The sequence below is a fragment of the Zalophus californianus genome, chromosome 8 (assembly GCF_009762305.2).
Source record: "Zalophus californianus isolate mZalCal1 chromosome 8, mZalCal1.pri.v2, whole genome shotgun sequence".
In the NCBI taxonomy this organism is placed as follows: Eukaryota; Metazoa; Chordata; class Mammalia; order Carnivora; family Otariidae; genus Zalophus; species Zalophus californianus.
The window spans coordinates 77,965,230-77,984,727 of record NC_045602.1 but is presented as its reverse complement, the minus strand read 5'-3'; the positions used below and the strand labels follow the sequence as shown (position 1 = coordinate 77,984,727).

The 19,498-nt window shown below is 40.4% G+C and overlaps 1 protein-coding gene across 11 annotated transcripts in view; it reads right to left on the bottom strand.

Annotated features, from left to right (window-relative positions):
• VWA3B (von Willebrand factor A domain containing 3B) overlaps positions 1 to 19,498 on the bottom strand; it is a 227,901-nt gene that overhangs the window by 96,193 nt on the left and 112,210 nt on the right. For 10 of the 11 annotated variants that reach the window (XM_027620414.2, XM_027620415.2, XM_027620416.2 and 7 more), the window contains 2 exons: positions 9,196 to 9,294; positions 2,377 to 2,559 (listed from right to left, as the gene is read on the bottom strand). In XM_027620414.2, coding sequence (XP_027476215.2) covers positions 2,377 to 2,559; positions 9,196 to 9,294 — 282 coding nt within the window. The remainder of the gene's footprint in view (positions 1 to 2,376; positions 2,560 to 9,195; positions 9,295 to 19,498) is intronic. The other variant, XM_027620420.2, reaches the window with a different exon arrangement.

Sequence of the window (19,498 nt, the reverse complement as noted above, 5' to 3'; positions counted from 1 at the left end):
GGATCCGAAGGGGTACGTGCACCCTGATGTTTATAGGCGCAATGTCCACAATAGCCAAACTATGGAAAGAGCCAAGATGTCCATCGACAGATGAATGGATAAAGAAGAGGTGGTATATATATACAATGGAATATTATGCAGCCATCAAAAGGAATGCGATCTTGCCATTTGCAACGACGTGGATGGAACTGGAGGGTGTTATGCTGAGCGAAATAAGGCAATCAGAGAAAGACATGTATCATATGACCTCACTGATATGAGGAATTCTTAATCTCAGGAAACAAACTGAGGGTTGCTGGAGTGGGGGTGGGGTGAGAGGGATGTAGTGGCTGGGTGATAGACATTGGGGAGGGTATGTGCTATGGTGAGCCCTGTGAATTGTGCAAGCCTGTTGAATCACAGATCTGTACCTCTGAAACAAATAATGCAATATATGTTAAGAAAAAAAAGAAGAAGATAGCAGGAGGGGAAGAATGAAAGTGGGAAATTGGAGGGGGTGATGAACCATGAGAGACGATGGACTCTGAGAAACAAACTGAGGGTTCTAGAGGGGAGGGGGTGGGAGGATGGGTTAGCCTGGTGATGGGTATTAAAGAGGGCACATTCTGCATGGAGCACTGGGTGTTATGCACAAACAATGAATCATGGAACACTACATCAAACACTAATGATATAATGTATAGTGATCAACATAATAAAAAAATTAAAAAAAAGATTTTCTCTTTGTCATTACTTCTGAGAAGTTTATTTCTGATATGACTTGGTGTGATTTTCTTCATGTTTCTTGTGCTTGGCATTCATTGTGTTTCTTGGATCTGTGGGTTTATAGTTTCTAACCAATTTGGAAAATTTCTGGCATTATTGTTTCAATTACACATTTATTAGGTTACTTGAATTTTTCCATGGTTCACTTATGCCTTATTTTCTGGGGTTTTGCTTGCTTGTTTATTGTTTTAATTCTCTTTCTTCTCTGTGTTACATTTTGGATAGTTTCTATTGCTGCCTTGCAGTTTACTAGTTTTTTGTTCTGTAGTGTCCTACCTGCTGTTCCTCACATTCCATGCATTTTTTACCTCATACATTGTAGTTATCATCTCTAAAAATTTTATGTGTCTTACTTGTATCTTTCATGTCTCTTTGTTTTTGAACATATCAAACACAGCTACAATAACTGTTTAATGCTCTAATACTAACATTGGAGTCAGCTATGCATATGTTTTAATTTTTCTATTTGCTTTTTCTCCTCACTATGGACCTGTATTTTCCTGCTTCTGTACATACCTGGTACTCTTGATTAGATGTCAGAAATTGTCAGTTTTACTTTTTTGGGTAATGTATAGTTTTGGTTTCTTATAATTATTCCAGGGGTTTGTTCAGGGATGCAATTAGGTTCCTTGGAAATAGATTGATCCTTTCGGGTCTTGCATTTAAGATTTTCTAGGCAGAACTGGAGCAGAATTTCCTTGTTCATATTCTTGAGACAAGACCCTTCTTTATACTCTACCTAATGCCTACTGGATTATGAGGTTTTCCAGTCTAGCTGATGTGGGTGGTCACTATTCCCTTCCCTGTGTAAGCTCAGAGAAGTCATTGTTCCCTCCAATCCTTTCAGATGATTCATTCCCCAGACTCTGGTAGGTTTCTTCAAATGTAAGCACTGATTGGTACTCTGGCTAGCCCTGGATTTAAAGTGACTCCACAGGACAGACAATAAGACAAAAAACATTCTCTAGAATGGCAATCTTGAAATGCATATCCTCAGGCCAAAATTAGAGGACAGGATAATAGAATTTTATTTACCTTTTTCCATCAGCCCATTAGAATGAAATGCTTTATCAGATGGTCCCGCGGTTATACAGTCTGAGAAGTCAGGAGACAACTACCTAGGATCTGAATTTTTCTTAAGTTTCCCACAAATGCCTGTAAACAGCAGTGGTTAACAAACTCCAAGTAGGGACCCTCTGGGATGCTTGTTAAAAATACAGATTCCTAAATTTGGCAAAATATTGATAATTATTGAATCTGACTGATGGGTACATGGGACGGGGGTCCACATACTCTTACTTTTGTGTATGTTTGAAACTTTCCATAATAATAAGCTTAGAAGAAAAACAAAATATATTAATTAAGATTCCTGGGCCTCTACACCTAGAGCCTAATTTAGCAGCTCTGCAGTGACCCAGGAATCTGCATTTTCATAAATGCCTTAGTTCAGATGGTCCTTGGACCACATTTTGCAGTACATGCAAAATGATTTTATTTGCTCAACTTAACTGTCTTTATGGCAATTTTCTCAACTAAGTTATTGTCCATTGGCCTCCAGTCTGTAATGCTCAAATAAATGAACACTCTCTTCTCAATTCATTAAGCTCTTACCTGAACAATCCCTGGAGGACACAGATCCTTACAGCCAAAATTATAAAAATGGAACTCTCCCCCAGTCAAAGAAGCAAGCTCGTTCAAAAATCCATTTGCAATCTCATCATTATAATTGAAGGAGATGGTGTAAATAGGAATTTTCTGAAAAACTTTGACTTGGTCTATAACCATTTCAGTTGGCTGAAATGATACATTTTGAGGGGGAAACAAGGAGATGGAAAGAGAGAAAAAAATAAAATGTGAAAATCCTTAGTATTTGCTATAGACAGTGAGATTCTCAACTAGTAATTCCTTATACAGTGATGAATGGCTTCTTGGAAAGGTGTCAATTCAATTCAATAAACAAAGCAAACACTGCCAGATGGTAAAGTATGAAGACCAATGACTCAGCCCTTGCCTCTGAGGGCTCAAATTTGGTGGAGAAAAGAATCTGGAAGAAAGATGTGATTAACCAAATCACTCAATTTTAGGTGTACCTGAGCCTAGAGTTCATGCTTTTAAAGTGTTGGGCTATACTTTAGAGCACTGAAAGTACCAGGGTAGAACACCCTGGCTATTGGGATTCTACAGAGTGATGCTACTGGATCTCAATGCAGCTTCCAAAACATCTACTTGAAAAGAGCATTTTCCAGCTTCAGATAGGCCATAGTCAATGTGTCTCCCACAGAGTGAAAGAAGAAAGTTACTGAGGGTCTTTCCATGTGCTGGGCACTCTGTTGAGAGTATAACATGGCAGTTAATCCTCACAACCATCTTGTGAGGTAGTTAGAAAGATGGATAGTTGCCTACTAATATAAATTCCTCTCATCCTTTTTATTGGCAGAACCCTGGTTTTCTTTTCATGACAGCAATGTGCCCAGTTTAAAACAAACAAACAACACACACACATAAAAACTCATCTTCTGACACTCTTTTGCAGCTAGACTTAGCCTCGTGACCCAGTTCTGTCCCTTGAGATATAGGCAGATGTCCCAGGGAAGAGATTCCTTTTCTCTAATAAAAAGGCAAACATTTAACAAACAAACAAACAAAAAAACTCTAATGTTCTTCCCCTTCCCATCCCCCTCCACAGAAAATGGACACTGCCTAAAGATGGAGTAGCCATTTTGCAATAAGGAGGGTAGAAATAATAAACAAAGACGGCGGAGAATGAATACAAAAAGAAGCCTGTTTTCTTGGAAACATCTGTGAGTAGCTGTAGAACATAGACTACCTACTGCTGGGCTTCTTATCCATAGGAATATAAATCTCTCCATTGTTTCAGGCATCATTTGTCTGCTCCTCTACTTTTCTTCCCAGTAATATGCAACCCTACTTGGCCCAGTAGGTATGGGCCCTACATACAGAAGGAGGAATTGAGACTCAGAAGGATTCAGTTTCCTAGGGCCATCAAGCTCTTAAATAGTAAGCCTGGAATTTAAAGTCAATTTTTAGTATAAGAAGCAATGTCAAACTGTTTGTTTCCCTTCATTTGCAATAAAATTGTCTCTTGAGAAGTACTGACTCTCAGGTAATGTTTACATTACTTAACCCTCTGGAAAGAACTGATGAATTCCCCTACTATCTCTCCACCACACCACCACAGCCCAGCTGAGAACCTCCGGAAACTGCCTCTGATTGGCCTACCTCCACTTCCTCTACATTTCTCAGTGCCAGGAGTCCCTCTTTGATTAACCCAACTTGCTGGCTCCTTCAGCCAGTTCCACTGTCCACTTCCAGTTCCTATCATTTGGCCTTTAACCCTTCCTATATTTATGTTACGCGTCCTGGGAAGGCAGAGTGTAAAGGGAGACACACGACTGGCTGGCCTTGTACAGCTCACACACTGCCCAGGAAGTGGCTGGTTAAGTGGTCCCCCAGGTTCTGGTCCCATTCTAGCTACCACTGACACACAGCCTCAGTCTCTGGGTCTGGCTCCAGCATTGAGCCTGCCCCTGCTCATAAGCCCACCTTCACCTTTCATTCTTTTTCTCTCCTCTCCCCTCTGGCCATCAGCTGGTTTCTTTCTTTCTTTCTTTTTTTTAATGTTCAGTTAGCCAGCATATAGTACATCATTAGTTTTTGATGTAGCATTCAACGATTCATTAGTTGCATATAACACCCAGTGCTCATCACAACACCTGCTTCTAACCAAACAGTAACCTAAACGAGCTACCCCATCCCTCTTGTCAAATGCAAGCACAGAGCAAGGCCCTCTCTGCTGCCTCCCCTTCATTCAGCCTAGCTTCTATTTCTGAGTACCTACTATGTATCAAGCACTAAGAGCTCTGCTCATGCTGTCTACCTGTATCCTCTCTACGACCCTCTGAGGTAGGTACTATTATTATCCGTGTTTCTTACCAGCAAATCCTGGCCACTGACCCTGATACCAGAATGGAGATGCTAGCTCTAAATTCTGTTAATTTTATAGTCTTTTAGCCAGGAACTATTCTTACACTGACTTACAGCTGAGATATTTGGAAAGGGAAAGAAATTAGCATTGATTTAATACTGACTGTGGGTGCCAGGTACCACGGGTAGCGTTTTCATTTGTTCATATGCTGCCTGACATTATTTCATATATTTATTTGCTCATTGCCTACCTCCCTATAAAACACAAGCTCCACTGAAGACAAGCACCTTGTTCATCTTGCTTCCACTGTACCCCAGACTGATAGCACTGTCTGGCATATAAAAGGTACTCAAATATCTGTGGAATGCATTCATGGGAACATCATCTGATTTACTCAAAGCAACCCTGTGAGTAGGGAGTATTGGCTTTAAGCCAGAGATGAGGAAATTCACAGTACAGGACTTGCCCAAGGTCATTCAGATGGGCAGTGCTGGGGGTGCGCTTCCAACCCAGGTCTCTAGCTCCAACACCATATCCATCATTCCATACAGCTAAAGAGTGCACAGGCATGAGAAAGTCTGTTAGGGTATCGTACTGAGCCCGCCACATGCATCCAGCCTCAGGTAGTGTTTTTCTAAACTGGCATGATGTTCTGGTACCCAGTGTGGTGGTAGAGAGCTGCAGAGAGTGGGGGTGTTGCAGAAGGAGCTCCATGCCTGCAGTGGAAAATAGCCATGCCTGACCTCCTGCCTATACCCCACCCAGATTCCTCTCCCTCGTTTATGCCCTCACAGCTTTGAAGAGGAGACTCAGAACCTGGAAGTAAATCTTTTACCACACCAGCCTCGCTGACCCTGACTCCTTCCAGCCACTCACTCTAGTAGCTCTGTTACTAGAAAGCAGTGGGCCTTCTCCCTGTGCAATGCCTACACACCACTGAAGAAGCCTTTCTCAGCCCAGAACTCCTTCATATGTTCCCCACAGAAGTCCCTTCAGTCCCTAAATGAGGCCAAGCAGCATACCTGAGAGACTCTCCCCAGTTCCCTCTTCTCTGAATCTAAACAGATGTGCAGCCAGATGACCCTTTCACCACAAATGTCAACTTGGGGTGGCAAGAAAGGCAGGGATAGGTTCTCCTAACTCTCCTAACTTCTCCTGAAGGAGGTTTGTCTGTGCAGGTGGCTCACCTGTGCCTTCTCTGTGCTCCCACCCCTTGCACAGCTCATATTAAGCTTTACCCATTCCTTTTTGTTTAGAATGGTGCAGAAGCCTTCCTCACTCCCATTTTCTTGATTCCTGCTAGGGCAAGTTCCTTACTTTAAAGAAGCCTCAAAATGCAGCCAAAGACTGTGCTGGGCTGTGTCCATTCACACCTAAAGATGCCCACCGAAGGACACCTAGCAATGACGACTAATATTACTAGAATTCTTTTAACTTGGTTAATTTAAGACTTATCTTGCTATATAATTCTTCCCTGGACATTTATAAACAAGCAGTAAGCTGGTATCTATGGAATTAAATCCTGAATATCATCTCTGTGTGTCCTTTCAAGCAGAAAATTTTGCTGAGTATTGGGAATAATAGCACTGGCCTTAACATATTCAGGTCCTACAAAGTCAGTGAAAATTCAAAAAGAAATGGAGATCGAGTGATACATCTTAATGTCCTCTACACAGAACACCAATATCAAATATTCATTTGTTTTTTGGAGAGAATATGAGGGACAATGCAGAAGAAATGGACTGTATGTGAGAAAAGGCAGATATGAACACAAAGTGCCTAATGAGGAGTTTATAAATTACTTTTCAGGTGGCCTGCATATTTCTGATTCCAATTATCATCTGTATCCACAGTTCTTCATCTCTAAGCAGACCAGAGACCCTCTGGTGAAAGCTAAGGAGGGCTATTCTCCCCAGAGAAACGTACAAGTACATTTTGTATACACTCTTGGGAGATTCCAGACCCTCAGAAGTACATGGTGCACTGTGGATCAAGAATCCTTCCCGATACACAGCTAACAGGAGTGTTACTTGGTCCATTCCTCCTGTGGGACTATTTGGCAGTATCTATCAAAATGCATACCTTTGGACTAAGTCTACTTCTCAGACTATATGCTACAGATATACATATGCAAAACATCTGTGCACAGCTACTTTTGCAACATAGTGTATAACAGAAAGACTGAAAACAACCTCAGTGTCCATCTCTAGGAATTACTAGGCAGCTATAAAAAAAAAAATGAGGAAGTTCTTTATATATTAAGCAATTTTCAAGGCACATTGTTTTATTAATAAAGGTGCAAAATGTGTGTAATACAGCATCATTTATATATTTATAAAAGAGAGTATATATAAACACATTTCTGCTTGCATAACAGTCTCTGAAAGAAGATATAAGAAATTGGTAACATACATTGCCTCTTAGCTAGTGAACAGGAGGTAGGAGTGAGAACCTTCTCTGCATACCCTTTTGTACCTTTGTAATTTATACATGTGAATGTATTACTATTCAAAAATTAAATAAACAAAATTAATTTCCAAGGTAGAAGTTATATTAAATCTATATAATGGAATATGATGCAGTCATTGAGAATGATGTTTTGAAAGAATTTCTCATGACTTGTAAAAAAAATGCATATATTAGATGAAACAAGGCAGAACACAAAACTGAATTATGACTGAGTTAAACTTTCTTCTTTTTTATGCTTATATGCTTATCTATATTTTCTAAATGGCCTACAGTGCAAACAGTGAAATCAGTAAGAGTTTATTAAAAAGATAAAGACCCCTTGTCCAGATGACTTTCAAATCAGAATCTCTAGCCCCCATCTTCCCCAAACACCAGCCCCATATTTCTAGGGGCCTCTGGACATCCATGGACTATAGATGCTCAAACTCGACTTCTTCCACCAGCAACTCCTGAGCTTGTTCCTTCTTTAAATTTAAATTTAAGTCAGTTACTAACATAATTATAACCCAGAAATCAGTCACATCGTGATTCCTTTTTCTCTTGCCCCCATCTTCTCACTCTGTCCTCCTCTGCTCCCAAACTGGTCACCAAGTCCTTTGATGCTACTCTATTATCTCCTCTCTGAGGAGAGTCCTCTCTTCCACATTTCTGTTTCCTACCTGACATGTGCCTAAAGTACAGGTGAATGGGACCACCTGCCCCACTGAGCACCCACCCCCACTGTAGTAAAGCCTACCCACCCATTCCAGGTGGCCATCAAGGACAATCTCCCCCAACCAAACTTTCCAGCTTCAACCCAACACTCTTCCATCATTGCCCTTGCTCTCAGATTGTTTCTCTGGGCAGCCCACATATTTCCACACCTCTGTTCCTTCTGCCCAGGATACCAGTAATCTCCTCTGTTCAGAAAATTCTTTCTCCTCTTTCCAGACACAGCTCAAATGTCCCCTCCTTAGTGGAACCTTCCCCAACCTTCTCTCCATCTTGTACAGCAATATTCATCACTCTGCTCCCAGACATCTCACAGCACAGACAACCCCACACCCTGTGTCAGATCAGAGTTAACTGTACATGTCTAGCATATCCTCCAAAGTGTAAATGCCCCTAAGGCAGGGGTAAAATACTATTCATGTTTGTAGCCTCAAACCTTGGCACCACACACGGAACATAAGCATGGCAGAATAAATTGGTTTTGAATAGAAAGCACAGTGATGTTGATAGGAAAATGATCCAAAATTTCACTTTACATATAACTTCTCTGCCATAAATCTAATGCTGTAATAAAATCCAGTTGCTTTACTATTTAAGCCCTGGACCATTTGAGGCAGGATATTTTACAATATTTGCCTAGCACTCTTCACATGCAAACACCTCACAAGGAAGGATGCAAGTTGATACTAATTCACTTCAGCGGTTAATTTACATTGTACTGGCCTGCAAATCCATATGTTTATTTAATGCCCAGAGCATTAGTCTTTCATTCACAAAGCTCAAAAGAAGATGAACAGACTCCGCTAAAACTTTTCAAATATTTTCCAGTCAGGCTAAGCAAAACAAAGAACATTTCACTAGAAAGGCATGCTTTTGTTTAAATGATTACTAAGTTAAAATTAGGGGTAAAACCAAGGACATTGTGCAGTGACATGTTTAGATTTGGAGTCCCCAAAGGAAAAAAAAAATCAAAAAGAATCTCCTTACTCTTAGTTTGTAACAAAATATAAACCAGTCCTCAATGAAAAGGTGGGTAACGGCTTTCATGGGATTGGTCTCCAGGCCTGTGGGTGTGTGGCACATGAACAAGACATTTGCTGTCACATAAATTCTCCTCCGCATTTCAGCAAACGAATTCCTCAGTGTATTTTGTCACCTCAGTTCTGGGTCCCTAAGCCAAGGAAACATCTCTCAACAGCTTTACAAGCTGTTTCAAGCAGTTGAAAATGTCCCTCAAACCCATTCTCGGCATTTGCTTCCAGGGTACTTGTGAGTCCCTTTTTGTTCCCAACTTTGGTAAGTACCTGATCAGGTCTCCCATCTGTCAAAAGGTAGATTACTTGTGTTTCTTCATCAGCAAAAGCAATTTGCAGGGCATGCAGGGTGTTTGTGGAACTTCCGATCTACAAAGAAGAGAGAGAGAGATATCAAGCACATACTTGAATCTCAAGAAAAATCTCACAAACAACTGTTATTTATTTTCTGCTTCAAAAAAAAAAGAGAAAAATACTTGTGAAGTAAAAGATAAAATTATGTTGAGATAATAATTTAAATCCAGTAATTCCAAGGAGCCAAATCCCTGGGTGTGCCAGAAAAGCCTCTATCCAGACAATTCCAGGACTGCTAAAAGCCAGGACTATGGATTTCCTGTCCTGACGACATAGCTCTTAATGCAACTTCATCTTTGTGTCTTTCTGTGTGAGGCACTAACTCTGTTACTGTTCATTCGGCTGTCAACACAGCTTACATATACAGTCTGAATACAAGCCTGGCAGGGCAAACCAGGATTTATTCAAAAGTGAGCATGGTAACATCGGCCATCTGGGGTAGAGCAAAGAAACTGTGTTTTTAAAACCCCTGCAGTTTCTGCCCAAGGATATAGAGCACTGGCCAGTGTCACTGCCAAACTTAGAACAAAAAGAAGCCAGACAAACAACAAGTAAATGCCTTTTGTTACGCTCATCAGAGTGCTCAGGTCACAGGGCAACTCGCTGGCCCCAAATGTGAAGACAGACAGGCCCGTGCAGAGACCAGTTAGATGCAAACACTCCTTGGCATGAGATGCAGCAGACACTAGTAAGAAAAGTTTGCCTGGGGGGGATTGGTGAATTGGTAGAGGCTAGCCAGATATATATTGGTGAGAAGGTAAAGGTCCACAGGCCACCAATAGAGGGGAAATCTGCATTCTTCTGCATTGAAGGCTTTTTCGCCATAAAGCCCACAGGGTGCTCACAGAAAAGACTGGCCCAAGAAAGTCTCCTTCATGGAGCAGAACTGGGAAAGAACAGTGACACAGGAACTCTTATGTTCCATCTCACCTTCAGAATAAAAGCCCTAATGTGTGAATGTGGGGGTTGGGGCGCCGGAGGGGGGCAAGGAACACAGTCACCCTTAGGCCATTGGTGAAAATCCAGGAGAGCAGAGGGAAGGAAAGGGGGAAAAACCAAACCCTCCACACCCGGAAAAGGAGCAAGGCTAGGTGCTGGGCTCAGAACTACTGAGATGAACACACCCCCGAGCCTCTGGGACACCAGCCTGCCTAAGATGAGAACACCCACCCCAGCACTCCCCTATGATCCCTGACTGGCAAGGAACTTGTAAAGAGACAGACTCTCTCTGAGGCCCAATGTGAAAGGAAAATTAAAATCTGAGGGCGGAACAGACAGTGAAGAACAAGTCTCTAGCACATCATCCCCAACCCTAAGCCAAGTACCACCACAAGAATTTGAGGGGAATGTGCACTGGAGGTAACAGTAACAAACAAACCTCAAACCTAGCCCAGCTCTGGATTAGATTAAATTTATGCCTCTCCCCCCAAAAAGAAAGGTATACTCATTTCCAGACATAAATAATATTTATTTCAGTGTCTATATACTACATGTGATGTCTAGCTTTTAAGAACAATAACAAAAAAAGTAAGCATGCTAAAAAGAAAGAAACAACATACTACCAAGATACAAAAGTACTCATCAGAAAAAAATTCAGGTATGACACAGATGCTGAAACTATTTGAAAGAAATTTAAAAGAACTGTGATTAATACATTAAAATTTCTAATGGCAAAGGTGAACAACACGGGAGACCAGATGGGTAATTTCAGCAGAGGGATGAAAACCTTAAGAAATAACTGAATGGAAACACTAAACATCAAAAACACAGTAATGAAATAAAAAAGAAAAAACAACACAGTAATGCAGATGAATACAAAGAGTAATCAAAACCAAAACGAGCATCAAAGGGCTATGGGATGATATCACATGGTCTGACATGTGCATAATTGGAAACACAACAAAGAAAACAGGATAGGAGAAATAACTGAAAAAAGGGCTGAGAATTTTCCAAAAACAATGACAGACATAAACCCATGGACCCAAGAAGGTCAAGTAGGATAAATAAAATAAAATGCCCTGACGCTCCTAAAGGGGTGGTGGCAGAGAAGGCCAAGTGGTGAACCAAGACTCTTACCCCACCAAGTGTAACAAGTCCTCCCTGCCTGTGTCCACTCCTACCCAGCAGTTTCGAGGTGCTCTACCCCTCAGAGTCCAAGTGGGGAAGCTGGATTTCAACCTCTACCTCCTCCTCGCAGTATGTAGCCTTTTGTGTTGAGCCTCTTTCACTTACCAAAGCACATTTAAGATTTACCCAAGCTATTTCATGAATTGAGAGTTTGTTCCTTTTTATGAATGAGTAGCATCCATCATTGTATGGATGTAAAATTGTTTATCCATTCCCTGTTGAAGGACATCTGTGTCATTTCCCATTTTGAGCATTTACAAATAAAGCTGTTACAAACGTCTGCTTGCAGGTTTTTACATGAATATACATCAAAAGCTGTGAAGGGCCTGAGATTTTACCTTACTTGCAAACTAACATGGGTGCTGGCAGAAGATCCAAGACTTCTGGGTCACCAACAAAGGACTTTACTACTCACAGCAACAACAGTACCCAGAATGTCGGAGTGTTTGGGGGGTGGTTTCTGTACCAGTTTCCTGAGTTCCAATTCCCATAAGGTGATGGGAAGAGGGTTAAGTGACACTTGCACCACAGTAGGTTGTGTTAAAGGAGAGGGACCCTGAACTTAGGAAAACTGAATATTCTATAATGGCCTGTAAGCATGCTTGTTCTTTGCTCTGGAGTTAGATACTATCTTTACACTGGACAATAAGCACTCTACCTTTTGCTACTTTCCAAGGCTGTCTCCTACATAAACATCCATGAAAAGACAGACCAGAGGTTCTTGACATAAGAACATAGAAAATTGATTTGAAATCATTTCCTCTTTTTTAATGTAGGCTTTTAGTGCATTAAATCCCTTCTCAGCATTGTATTAGCTGCATTCCACACATTTTCGTGCTTTGCTTAATTTTCATTAAATTTTATGAAATTTTATTCGTTTTAAAGATCTGATTTATTTATTTGAGAGAGAGAGAGAGATCCAGAGAGAGAACACGACTGGAGGGGAGGGTCAGAGGCAGAAGCAGACTCCCCACTGAGCAGGGAGCCTGATGCAGGACTCGATCCCAGGACCCTGGGATCATGACCTGAGCCGCAGGCAAGACACTTAACCAACTGAGTCACTCAGGTGCCCCTAATTCTATGAAATTTTAAATTTTCTCTTGTGATTTCCTTTCTGATCTGTGAATTATTTAAAGGTTTTTTTTTAATTTATTTATTTGACAGAGAGAGACAGCATGAGCAGGAACACAAGCAGGGGGAGTGGGAGAGGGAGAAGCAGGCTTCCTGCAGAGCAGGGAGCCTGATGTGGGACTCAATACCAGGACCCTGGGATCATGACCTGAGCCAAAGGCAGACGCCCAACGACTGAGCCACCCAAGCGCCCCTGATCTGTGAATTATTTAAAGCCTGTTCTTTAATTTCCAAGTGTTCTGAGATTTTCATGGTGTCTGTTATTGATTTCTAGTTTGATTCCACTACAGTCAGAAGACATCTGTGACTCAATACTGTATGATTTCAATTCTCTTAAATTTGTTGAGGGTTCTTTTATGACTCAAGATATGGTCTATTTATGTGAATGGTCAATTATTGTTGGAAAAGAATATGTATTCTGTTGGTGGGTGGAGCTTTCTATAAGTGTTAATTAGATATTATTAGTTGAAGGTGTTGTTCAGTTCTTCCAAATCCGTGATGACTGTTCAATAGTGCTATTAACTGCTAAGACTGGGGTACCGAAGGCCCCAAATAGAATTGCTGTATTTGTCTATCATTTCTTTTGACTCCATCAGGTTTTGGTCCATGTATTTCTTGTTTCTTGAGAAAGGCTTGTATTGCTATATACTTTCCTCTCAGGACTGCCTTTGCTACATCCCAAAGATTTTTGAACAGTTGTGTTTTCATTTTCATTGGTTTCCATGAATTTTTTTAATTCTTCTTTAATTTCCTGGTTGACCCATTCATTCTTTAGTAGGATGCTCTTTAGCCTCCATGTATTTGAGTTCTTTCCAACTTTCCTCTTGTGATTGAGTTCTAGTTTCAAAGCATTGTGGTCTGAAAATATGCAGGGAATAATCCCAATCTTTTGGTACCGGTTGAGACCTGATTTGTGACCCAGGATGTGATCAATTCTGGAGAATGTTCCATGGGCACTAGAGAAGAATGTGTATTCCGTTGCTTTGGGATGGAATGTTCTGAATATGTCTGTGAAGTCCATTTGGTCCAGTGTGTCATTTAAAGTCTTTATTTCCTTGTTGATCTTTTGCTTAGATGATCTGTCCCTTTCAGTGAGGGGGGTGTTAAAGTCCCCCACTATTATTGTATTGTTGTCGATGTGTTTCTTTGCTTTTGTTATTAATTGCCTTATATAATTGGCTGCTCCCATGTTAGGGGCATAGATATTTACAATTGTTAGATCTTCTTGTTGGATAGACCCTTTAAGTAGGATATAGTGTCCTTCCTCATCTCTTATTACAGTCTTTGTTTTAAAATCTAATTTGTCTGATATAAGGATTGCCACCCTAGCTTTCTTTTGGTGTCCATTACCATGGTAAATTGTTTTCCACCCCCTCACTTTCAATCTGGGGGTGTCTTTGGGTCTAAAATGAGTATCTTGCAGACAGCATATTGATAGGTCTTGTTTTTTAATCCACTCTGTTAGCTTGTGTCTTTTGATTGGGGCATTGAGCCCATTTACATTCAGGGTAACTATTGAAAGGTATGAATTTAGTGCCATTGTATTGCCTGTAAGGTGACTGTTACTGTATATTGTCTGTGTTCCTTTCTGAACTATGCTGCTTTTAGGCTCTCTCTTTGCTTAGAGGACACCTTTCAATATTTCTTGGAGGGCTGGTTTCATGTTTGCAAATTCCTTTAGTTTTTGTTTGTCCTGGAAGGTTTTTATCTCTCCTATTTTCAGTGAGAACCTAGCTGGATATAATATTCTTGGCTGCATATTTTTCTCGTTTAGTGCTCTGAAGATCTCATGCCCGTCCTTTCTGGCCTGCCATGTCTCTGTGGATAGGTCTGTTGCCAATCTAATGTTTCTACCATTGTAGGTTACATATGTCTTCTCCCGAGCTGCTGTCAGGATTTTCTCTTTGTCTCTGAGACTCGTAAGTTTTACTATTAGATGTCGGGGTGTTGACCTATTTTTATTGATTGAGAGGGGTTCTCTGTGCCTCCTGGATTTTGAGTTTCCTTCCTCACATTAGGGAAGTTCTCTGCTATAATTTGCTCCAATATACCTTCTGCCCCTCTCTCTCTTTCTTCTTCTTCTGGGATCCCAATTATTCTAATGTTGTTTCATCTTACCATATTGCTTATCCCTCGAATTCTGCCCTTGTGATCCTCTAGTTGTTTCTCTCTCTTTTTCTCAGCCTCTTTATTTTCCATCATTTGGTCTTCTATATCACTGATTCTCTCTTCTGCCTCATTTATCCTAGCAGTTAGTGCCCCCATTTTTTATTGCACCTCATTAATAGCCTTTTTGATTTCGACTTGGTTAGATTTTAGTTCTTTTATTTCTCCAGAAAGGGTTTCTCTAATAATTTCCATGCTTTTTTCAAGCCCAGCTAGTATCTTTAAAGTCATGATTCTGAACTCTAGGTCCGACATCGTACTAATGTCCATATTGAGTAGGTCCCTGGCTGACGGTACTATCTCTTGTTCTTTTTGCTGAGGTGACGTTTTTCATCTTGTCATTTTGTCCAGAGGAGACTAGATGAATGAGAGAACAGAATGCTAACAGGTTAACAACGTCTCCAGCAAATATACTCTATGGGTTGATCTTTTTATTATCATGTTAAGTCTCTAGTAGTTCTCTTTGCTTTAATGTCTACTTTATGTGATATTAACATATTTACTCCAGATTTTTAAAAATTAGTGTGTAAATATCTTTTCCATCCTTTTACTTTCAACCTGTTTTACTTTTGAAGGGAGTTTCTTACCACATAGAGAGGTGGATCATGTTTTTGTCTACTCTCCAGTCTCTGTCATGTAATTGGTATGTTTAGACCATTTACATGTAATTACTGATATTTAATTAAGCTTCCCAGTTTTTGTTTTCTGTTTCTCATGTATCTTATTTTTCCTTTCCTTCCTATGGATTATTTGAACATTTTTTTGGTGTTCTATTCTGATTTATTTGTAATGTTTTTGAGTGTGTTCCCTTATGTAGTGGGCTTCATGGTTGCTCTAGGTATTTTCTTAGGCATATGTGTAACTGATCACAGCCTCTTCATACTGATGGTTTACCACTTCAAACTATCCTTTCCATGTAGGTCCCTTGTCTGAAGTACTTCCTCTATATTTATTATACACCGTATTAGATGGTGTTAACCATAAAACATGATTAAGGCAACTCATAAGGTTACAGATTCTCTGCTATGTTTACTTTTATACACCCATCCTACTGTTCTTCCTCTACTTCTGAAGGTCCAAGCTTTCCTCCTATTTCGAGAGCTTCCATTAGCCATTCTTTAAGGATATGTCTCCCAGCATCAAATTCTCTTCATTTTCCTTCTCTTTTAGTCCTGAGGATATTTTCACCAGAAAGAGGATTCATGGCTTACAGTTCTTTTCCTTCAGCACTTGAAAAATGTTGTGCCACTTTCTTCTGGTCTCATGGTTTCAGATGAGAAACTGCTGTCATTTGAACTGATGTTCCTTATAGTTTATGTGTTATTTCTCTTTGGCTATTTTTAGGATTTTTCTTTGTCTTTAGTTTTCAGAAGATTAAATGTAATGTGTCATGGTACGGATTTCTTTGGTTTTACCTATTTGGGGTTTGGTTAGGTTCTTGTAGTTTTTATGTTTTCAGCCAAATTTGGGGAGCTTTTAGCCGTTACTTCTTTGAATACTTTTTCAGTCCCACACTCTTTTCTAGAATTCTGATGGTATGAATATTACCTCTTTTTTACTGTCCCAGAGATCTCTGAGCTTCTGTTGGTACTGGCATCAGTTGATTGCTCTTCTCAGTCAAATGTGGATTTCTTGGATCTTGGTATGATGAGTGATTTTTTATGTCCTGGACAATTTGGTTACTATGTTAGGAGATTATTCCCATTTAAATGTCATTTAGGAGGCAGTCACCCTGTTCAAGTTTAGCATGTTTATTTTAGCCTATGTTTGTGGGCTTTAGTTCCAATGACAATTTAATTTTCTATCCCATGCAATCCTATTCTGGTCTGCTTTGTTCTTCTTGTGCTGCTGGAGCTCCCACTCAGTTCCTATTTGGTGCTGTCTGTAGGAAGCCCAGGAAAGGCACGTCTCTGGGCTGCCTAATGGTGCTAGGTGACCTTCTGGGGTGTACAGGCAGAAGCTGCTGAGCCTGACTCTATTTATACTGCTGAATTGAGAACAGGAAGACACAAAGCTTTGCCTTTGTTGTTGTTGCAGGATTGGACTTCCCATTGGTGCCCCAGTTGTGAAGCTGGGACAGTCAGGGACTTTGCTGTTGCTAGCAGGTCATGCCACCTACAGGTGACCTGGTTTTAGAAATGCCCCAGGCTTTGCTGCTGCCACTGCTACAGCTGTATGGTATCACCTGCCCATACCCCAGGTGTGGAGTGCAGTGTGAGACAGCCTGGGATGTTGCTACTGTTGCTGCTGCCAACAGATCAGACCACTCATACAGTGCTGTGGCATGGGGGCAAGGGTGACCAAGGGCCTTACTGCTGCCATTGTTTCTAGTGGATCAGACTACTGTCCAGATTTGGGTTGTGAAATGGCAACTGGGCAGCTAGAGCTTTGCTGCTTTTGCTGCTGCCGGCAGACTGGACCACTTGATAGGATCTGAGTTCAAGAGCAGGGACTGGGATAGCCATGGCTATACTATCGCCACTGCTTCCAATGAACTGGACTATGTGCCAGGGCCTGGATGTGGAGTGGAGTTTGGGGATTCTCACTAGATCTCTGTTGGGCCTACCTTTTCCCAGTGCGTTTGGTCAGAGAGGTGTAAATACATGACTCTCTGCATTTGTCAAAACCCATAGATCTACACTCCAAAAAGAGTGCTGTGTACAAATTAAAATACAATTCAACTAGGATATGGGGGAACCAACGTACTGATGAATGACATAACCACACTGAAGTAGCTGGGTAAAAAAAGTACCTGACTTAATAACTTTAGAAAAGGTTTTTTTGACTGGAAACTGTGAGGCTGAAGAGAGAAAGAACTACGTGTAAACAGTGCACTCCAGCTGATAAATTTGTTTCTCAGAGTATGGGTTAGAAATTCTGAAACTACTTTATATGTATACTAGGGTTGAACAAAAAAGTAAATACATTACAGATAGCGATAATCAGGTTTTTCATGGGCAAAGAAGTTACAAATAAGGAAATACATTCACTACAAATAAATCCTGTGGCTGTGGATGGGTGCAAGAGGTATTAGTATAAACTCACAGTTTTATTTTTCTTCTTTAATGAAAATACAGATAAATAGATACAGGAATATAGCCATTTATGCACAGATGGGCTATTATACATATATTTCCCATCTCTCTCCACTGAGAGGACCTAGAAGCAGTGAGTTCAGTAGCAGCAGTAAGCATACCCCAATGCCCAGATTTTGGTTTTAAACACCATTCTCTAATAAAAGAAACAAGGGTTCTTTGGAGATGTGGTAAACTCCAGGGTTGAGGCTAGGAAAATAGAAGATGATCATGAAACATCTCATAGAGCCAGAAAGTAAGGAAGTATTCAAGAAAAAGAAAAGCCAGATGCATATGTGAAGGACACAGGGGGCAACCTAAAAGAGTTCCCAATGGCCAAAGTGGGGACAAGCTTAGTAACAAAATAAATAACAATAGTATTATCACTGAAAAGAGTAAATCAATATTCATGAGTCCCTAATGAAATAAATATGATTGATGAATAAATAAAAGGGAGAAAGGGGAACTCAGTTACAGAAGAGTTCTAACACATACATGTAAAAGGAATGGAGGAAACAGAAAGTCACCATTAGAACAGCACAGTAATAATTTTGTAGAGAAGATCTACCACTGAATGCTAAAATTAGTGGGTAAATGTTTAAGAAACAAAGGATATGTGCATAGCCTCAAAGTATCTCATCCAAAACATGTCTTATCTATAAAAAGAAAAAAATAGTAACTTTACAGGGGAGCAACCTGGCAGATGCCACCTTACCCAAATCTCAAAGTTAACATCACCAGTATCAGGGCATATCAACATCATACACTGCTCAACACGACGCACTGAGGAGGACGCATCTCCTCTGTGGTATTCTAACCCCAATCTAACCTTGAGAAAGCATCAGATAAATCTAAATTGAAGGACATTCTTCAAAACACCTGATCAATATTCTTCAAAAGCGTCAAGGTCATGAAAGACAAGGAATCACTGAGGACATGTTACAGACTGGAAAAGACTAAGGAGACTCTGCAACTAAATGTAATGTGGGGGGATGAGTGAAAGAGGAGAAGGGGATCAAGAGGTAGAAACTTCCAGTTATCAAATAAATAAGTCATGGGGATGAAAAGTACAGCAGAGGTAATATAGTCAATAATATTGTAATAATATCTCATGGTGACAGATGGTGACTACACTTACCGTGGGGAGCACTGAGTAATGTATAGAATTGTCAAATCATTATGTTGTACACCTGAAACTAATATAAAACTGTATGTCAACTATATTTTGAAAATAAATAAACTTTTTAAAAAAATAAATGCAACGTGGGACCCCGGATTGAATCTTGGAACAGAACAGTAACATTAGTAAAAAGACTAAGGAAGTCTGTGAATAAAGCAATGTGATTTTCTTAGTTTTTGTTTTTGTTTTGTTAAATAGACTTTTTTTTTTTAAAGCAGGCTCTAAAACTAATACGGGGCTCAAACTCAGGATCCTGTGATCAAGAGTCACATGCTCTATGGACTGAGCCAGCCAGGCGTCCCCTGTGATTTTCTTAGCTTTGGCAATTGAATTATGGCTATGTCAGATGTTAACATTAGGGAAGCTGGCTGAAGGGTAATACAGGCACCCTCTGTACTATCTCTGCCACTCTTTTGTCAGACTAAAATGATTTAAAATTAAAAAGTTAAACACACACACACACACACACACACACACACACACACACACACACACACACACACACACACCAAAAAACTCCTTCAACATTTGGGCAGCAGCA